Source organism: Octodon degus, unplaced genomic scaffold (genome assembly GCF_000260255.1).
Source record: "Octodon degus isolate 3935 unplaced genomic scaffold, OctDeg1.0 scaffold00334, whole genome shotgun sequence".
NCBI lineage: Eukaryota > Metazoa > Chordata > Mammalia > Rodentia > Octodontidae > Octodon > Octodon degus.
In genome coordinates this window covers 1,254,735-1,262,326 of record NW_004524910.1, presented here as the reverse complement: position 1 = coordinate 1,262,326, position 7,592 = coordinate 1,254,735, and the positions used below count along the sequence as shown (strand labels likewise).

General features: G+C 38.8%; 1 protein-coding gene across 1 annotated transcript; it reads left to right on the top strand.

Moving 5' to 3' along the window:
* The first annotated feature begins 4,193 nt into the window (after window positions 1-4,193).
* Window positions 4,194-5,135, top strand: LOC101570947 (olfactory receptor 481-like). Its single transcript, XM_004647880.2, has one exon. The coding sequence runs from the start codon at window positions 4,197-4,199 to the stop codon at window positions 5,133-5,135; it is 939 nt and encodes a 312-aa protein (XP_004647937.1). The 5' UTR covers window positions 4,194-4,196.
* Window positions 5,136-7,592: the final 2,457 nt, after the last annotated feature.

Here is a 7,592-nt window from a genome sequence, read left to right as displayed (position 1 = left end):
ACACAGTCTATGCTACTAAATTAAAGGTAATACAAAGAAAGTAATTCAGTCCAATTAATTATAAGATATAGCAAAATAATACAGCAAAAATAACAGCTAAAAAGAAAATCAGATCACATCACAGCAGATAATGTTCAGTGTAAAAATGAACCGGTCTCGCAAGATTAGTAAGTGAGGAAATGTGCTCCTGAAAACCATGTACACTCTGCAGGAAGCTGACCAACGCACAGACTGACATGTCTTCCTTTTTTCTTCCCCTTTCTCTTTCCCTCCATCTCTTGATCCCTCCCTGTCTATCTGCCTACTTCCTATCATCTTCCTTTCATTTTGCTCTCTACTTATTTTTGCATTTCTCATATAAAAGGAACCACTTGACATTTAAGCCTATGTGTTTGATTTACTTCACTTAGCACTATGGTTTCAACATGCATTCATTTTCTTGCGAATGACTCAAGGTCATTTTTCTTTATGGCAGTGCAGTGCTCTTTGTGTAAAAATACATTTTCTTTAGTATCAAGGATCAGCAAATAGAATAATGTTAAATTAAAAAGCTTCTGCACAATGACAAATGAACAAACAAACAAACAAACACAACAACCAAGAGAGTGAAGAGACAATCCACAGAATGGGAAAAAAAATGCTAGCTACTCCTCAGAGGACTAATATCTAGAGTATATAAAGAAATAAAAAATAAATAAAAGACCCAACTGAAAGATTGACAACTAAAATGAATAAACATTTCACAGAAGAAGTACAACACATGAAAAAATCTTCAACATCACTGGACATCAGAGAGATGCAATGTGGTTTTTACTGTAATAAATCAAAGTATTTAATCATTTTCTGTATCTTTTATTTTTATTAATTTTTTATTTGGTACATGGTCTCACTACGCAGCTCAGGCTCATAGTGATCTTCTTGTCTCAGTCTCTTCAGTGCTGGGATTACAGTCATGCACCACCATGCCTGGTTCTGGGTCAGGCACAGAATGCAGTACAGGGAATCAAACCCACGTCCTTGAGCTGGCCAGACAGGTACTTACAACACTGATCTATCTCCCCAGCCCTCCATGTATTTTTTATGACTTCTTGTATCTTCCATAAATGGATCACCATCTTTGTCAAGAGCTATTTGAAAACAAATATACATCGCAAATGGGAAATATCCAAACTGAATAAAATGAGGGCCACTTTCACACAGGGAAAAACATCATGGCTCTTCCTACAGGTCTGGAAGATTTGGCTACACATAAGCCACAGCACAATGCTCCAGACTGTGGGTCCAGGTCCCTGGCTGTGATGCCTCTCAGAGAGAGCACAGATGATAAAGCAGCACCCAAGTTTACTCAAGTCAGTTTCAAAACTAATTAGATCATCCCAGCTGTAGCACTTGTACAGTAATAATGAAGAGAATAAATGAAGCCCCTGAGATCCTAATGAATATCTCAGCCAGCGCAATGGCATATGATGATATAAACACATCCAATTTTCTCAGTCTCAATGGATTTATCCCACTGGATTTTCAAGAGGACCCTAACAAACCTGTGGCTGTCTGTTGCTGAGATACTCACTGTCGTATGTCTCAGATGGACCTGAGTCTTTTGTAAATAGCCTCTGTTGTACAGAGGCAATGCTGCGCATCTGTCTTCATCATAACACGTGTCCACCAGGTAGCATTCACTCTCTTACTTACAGATAAGTGAATGTGCTTTGCACTTACAGTGAAAGCTGACAGTTGCTTACTTGAAGTAAGTTCTTCTGTATGGCTTATTCATTCATTGCTGCTTATTGCTAATTGTCTTCAGGTACATTATCTCATTTGACACAACAACCATGTGAGATAAATAGCATTACTGCCTTAATTTTAAGACTAAGGAAACAGGAGGGGTATGCAACTGCTCCAAGATGATCTATACTGTAAGTGGCAAACCTGGAACTCGTCCCCAGAGCTTAGGACATCTGAAAACCTGTTTTATTTCACTATAGGACTATGTCTTGCAGGTCCTGTAATGGGGGAACTCATCATATTGTCAATTCATTTCAGTTACACAGGTATGCTTCATATGTAAAAATATTTATTTCAGATAATTTTTTTAAACCTGGGACTAAATGAAACCAGCGATGTAGCATTTAGATATTATTCATCAAGTTAATTCATATGAAAATTGATTGTTTCTGATTGGACTTTACATTTATTATGGAAAGTTGAGCAGAAAGGGCATTGACAGTTTTTCCCTTCCTACTTATTCTTTGCTGGTGCAGATTAGAGTAAGACTTCCTGTTTTCTATAGTTAGCTACAGAGTACAGTCTAGCAGTCATGGTCCAAAATTTTTATCTTGTGAGGCTACCTCCTTACCAGGCTTTTGGTTAGAAAGGGCTTGGTCTTCGTGGGGCCTTTTGTGGGTCTCTATTTGCAAGTGTAGGTATCACTTTGACCTACCACTGAGAGATGCTCGATCCTGTGCTGATTCCACTCTCAGTGTTTTGAAGAACGTCTGTATCATCTTCCAAAGTGGGTGTTCTCACTTCCATTTCCCTCAAGTAAACCAGGGTTCTGTTTTCTCCAAGTTCTTGACCCCATGTGTTATGTTTCTTATTTGATGATAAATGTGCCAACAAATATGAGATGATCTTTCATTGTGGTATTATTTTACATTTTACTTATGGCTAGATATGTTGAATCTTTTTCACATTTCTTTTATTTATGTTTTTATTTTATGTATTTATTACAGGTCTCACTATGCAGGTCAACTCGTAGTGATCCTCCTGTTTTCAGCTTCCCAAACACTGGGATTACAGGTGTACACCACCACACCCAGTCTCAATTGCCATCTCAGCACGCCCCGGGAGTGGGGCTGGCACAACACACCAGGGATCAAACCCAGGTCCGTGTGTTTGTCTAAGTAGGTGATTTAATATGCTGAGGTATCTAGCCAGCCTTCTTTTTCATATTTCTAAAGTAAGTTGGCAGTTTATCCAAGTGGTTTTTAAAAAAATGCTTCAAGATATTTTGATTAAGAAAATTGAAGTCGTTCTTTGTTTTACTTTTTTACAATTTCCTAGATATACTTACTCAGTACTTTTTTGTTGTTATATTAAGTAACTTCTTGATGTTCTTTCTATTTTATTTATTACTCTGATTGTTCTCATAACTGGCATAATAAATATTAAACATTTAGAAATCATATTCCATTGCATACTATATTCATATACAAGTATGAAATCACACTTTTGTTAACTAATGGCCCAAACAGCACTTAATTTTTGTGTCTCTTTCAGTATTAAACTCTATATGTAGCTTACATTTATAGTTAAACTGTAACTATACTAACCAGGTTAGGTGATATGCTGTTCTCACCAATTAACCTCGGAAACTCAGTGTAGCCTAATAAAGGATAGACATACTTTTCATTTTGATGTACTTTCAGTATAATGTGTGTTCTCCGCATTTACTCCAAGCCTAGGCTGGTAAGAGGGAGCACTCTCCTACAGCTATATCACCTAAATTATAGCACTGTAGAACAGGAAGAGAAGTTGCCTGCTGGCAATTGGATTTGGCCTGAAAACTCACACATTTCCTCTACAGCCCATTAGCCTGTGCTGCTTCCAGACTCACTGAGCCACAGGAGGTCTTGTGGTGTGTGCTCTTCAGTGCTACTGAAAAATAGAGACAAATTGTTTACTACCAAACACTAGCCCTAGTTCAAGCATTTTAGCCATCCATGTACTCAAAACATCAGTGTTGAAAGGATTTATTCAAGAAGCTAAAGGGCTGGTGAGATAGCTCAGCGCTTTAAAGCACCTGCCTAGGCACGCAGAACAGGCTGCCTCAGCTCCACCAGCAGGGTGGGCTGACCAAAAACCAAAGTAAAACCTATATATTTACCCCAATTCTGCCCCAAAAAAAAGAGAAAAAGAAGAAGAAGAAGCTGAACTGCTCAAATCTGAAGACAGTGCAATGCTCCTCTAAGTCCCTGGACCATTTATATCTGCAGTAAGATAAATACAAATTAATATTTTCATATCTTTAATAATGGAATGTATTCATAAACATTTTGTAAAGTCTATGCCTTTGAGAAGAGTGAGATCTACCTATGACCTTATTAAAAGCTATATTTTGAAGTAAAGATATCATGAGATGATTTAATTCTTTATATTATCCACTAGTTTTTATTTCAATAGGCACCATTCCAAAGATGGAGGCTGAAAATGACACGATGGTAACAGAGTTCATTATTCTGGGGTTAACAGAGGATCCGGTACTTTGTTCCATCTTCTTTGTAGTTTTTCTGGGAATCTATGTTATTACTATATTGGGCAATCTCAGCATAATCGCGTTAATCCGAAGAAGTCCTCAGCTTCACACCCCAATGTATCTTTTTCTCAGCCATCTGGCCTTTGTGGACATGGGGTATTCCACGTCAGTCACACCTATTATGATTGTGAGCTTCCTGCAGAAGAGAACCGCCATCCCTGTTGCTGGCTGCATAGCTCAGCTCAGCTCCGATGTTGTCTTTGGAACAGCTGAGTGCTTCCTGTTGGCCGCCATGGCCTACGACCGCTATGTGGCCATTTGTTCTCCCCTGCTCTACTCCACCCTCATGTCCTCCAAGGTGTGCATCATCTTATTAGTTATTTCCTATGTGGGTGGAGGAATGAATGCTTCGTCATGTACTTACTGTTTATTGAGCCTGACTTTCTGTGGACCAAATGAAATCAACCATTTCTTCTGTGATATCCCGCCCCTAGTAAAGCTTTCTTGTACCCACATTTACAGTGCTGAAGTATCTCCTGCCATCTCTGCTGGGTCAATCATTGTAATCACATTGTTCGTCATCGTTGTTTCGTACCTCTACATCCTCCATGCAATCATGAAGATGCGCTCTAGGGAGGGAAGGCACAAGGCCTTCTCTACGTGCACCTCCCACATCACTGCGGTGACTCTGTTTTATGGGACAGTTACGTTTGTTTATGTCATACCAAAGTCCAGCCATTCGCCTGACTATATTAAAGTGGTGTCTGTGTTCTACACGGTGGTGATCCCCATGCTGAACCCCGTGATCTACAGTCTGAGGAACAAGGAGGTGAAAGAGGCTATGAGGAGAGTGATAGCAAGAACACAGGCTTCCTTTTGAAAGAACTCCAAGTGTGAAACTAGAAATTCTGAAAGTGTAGTTTTGGGAACATAGATGATGCATGTTTATGTTGTCTTCAGCTTTATTTTCTATTAACTGTCTTTGATATACAGTGTTAGCATATTGCCTAATGCCCACTTTAATTTATAACTTTCTGGAGTCACAGAATGTATCATTTTCACTGATTATTTTAGGTCACTGTTTCTGGAAGATGTGGTGTTTTTTATATAGGATTGATGTTGTCTTTGGAAAAGGTATAGCTGTATTTTACACATATTCCATAGAATTAAATTGTCATTCAGTGCTTAGTCTCTATCATATCACAATGACTCTAGTGGCTTCAACACTTGCTGAGCTAGTGGATTTGGGCTTGGTGATTAAGAGTAAGCTAGAATTTTATTATTTTATTTTAAGTTTTTGGTACAGAGTCTCACTACACAGCTGAGCTCATAGTGATCCTCCTGCTTTCAGCCTTCCCAGTGCTGGGATTATAGGTATGCGCCACCACACCTGGGCTTTTTCACAGGCTCAGCATTCTCTGGTGGTGAGGCTGGCATGGCATGCAGGACAGGGAATCGAACCTTGGTCCCTGCACATGACAAAGCAGGCACTTGGGCTAGAACTTTCCATCAATCCTTAAAAACAAAAACAAAAAAATACCTCTGTCCCCTAAATGGTCTAGGTCAGTCATGGTGAATGTCTTGGAACTTTCAGTGATACAGTCTGTTGTGGCATGAGTGCCTCAGGTTTGCCACCAGTTTCGGTCTAGCTGATGGAGGTTTAGGAACAAGGTTAAGGGTGTAAAACTGGATCGATTCCCATCTATTAACCAAGTCCTGATACCATTATCACTTTATTTCTGTGGAAGTCTGTCTGTATTTAACTACTTATTAAAAACAAAAAGAATCCTGTGTGCCATAAGGTAGTGTTTTACTTGCAAGAATTTAAAATGACATCTTTTAATTTTATGCATTGCAGTTACTGTGTGAACAATTCTCTTAGTTCCATTGGTTTGAATCTATAATGAGATTAGAATGCACACAGAAAAACCTGGAAACGCTACAGGTCATGGTAAAGGAATTTGTGGGAGAATGATCTACTGTCAGCATTGTCACTACTCTGGAAAGAGTAAAGAGAGATACTTTTCTGAAGTCTAGGGACTCTTGCCTTGAAGCACATACTGAGAAAGTTGCTTTTGGCATGTGAGAGCAATGCTTAATCTTCCTTCACCTTGGTGTATTAGAATAAAAAAGGGGGGCTGGTGAGATGGCTCAGTGGTCTAAAGCACCTACTTAGAACAAGCTTAGCAAAGCACAGGGACCATGGTTCAATCCCCCAGCACCACATGCCAGCCACCCCACCCCCTGGTGGGCTGAGCTGGCCACACACATACACACACAAATAAATAAATAATTTTTTTTAAAAAAAAAGAATAAAAAAAGGTCCGGTAAGGGCCAGGGAAAACCAAATTTTTACAAAACGAAAATACCAGTGTACTGTTAAGTACCATGCAGAAATCTATAATTATTTTGCTTTTTTAGTAGAAAATTCAAAACACTATTTGGAAGACAACAAGGATAAATTAAAACCATTATATTGAAAATAGTGGAGGAACACTGTGATAAGTTTCTCTTATGTTGATTCTTTGTTTAAAATAAAACATATGGCACATACTAGCACATATGGAGCTAGGTAGGTATAGACACCTAAACCTCCCCTTTGGATATTGAGACATATATTCAATTTTCCATTTATGGACTAAAGTCACTTAGAAAATTCCTGTGACATTGTGAAGCACTTTCTTTCCTCAAGTTAAGCATCTTGCACTTTTGAGGAATGTAAGATCCAAGGGAACATCTTCCTAGTGTTGCTGGAGATAATTCAGCTCAACACAAAGGTTTACTGAGCACTTATTAAGTGGCAGTCATTGTACTGATATAAAGACAAACAGATCACTGTCTGATCTTGTCTCTCTCTGCATAGAACACTGTGTGCATACTTTCCTAAATGTACAATGTCACCTATACTTGCAATATGATATGAGAAACAACAGGTCCAAAGGAGATGTACTCTTTCCTAACTGGGATAGTAGAATAAACTCTCTCTAGGATAAAACACAATGACTTAGTCTTGTAACATGATGAGATCAAACAGAGTAAGGGCAATAGAGCGGTGTTCCAGGTAGAAACTGTAGCATCAGAAATGGCACACAGGGACTGGGGATGTTGCGCAGTAGTAGGGGGCTTCCCTGCTGTGTAAAACACTCTGGGTTCAAACCTAACATGTAAAGAATGAAAAAGAAAACAAAGAAATGGAATGAAAGAACAGGATATGTGGGGAATTAATATGAGAAGAATCAAGAATGGGGAAGGATGTAGACAGCTTCTCAGTTTTTTTTTCAAAGTTTTATTGATAAACAGATAACAATGAGACAGTTTCAAATCAAATTGGAAGTAC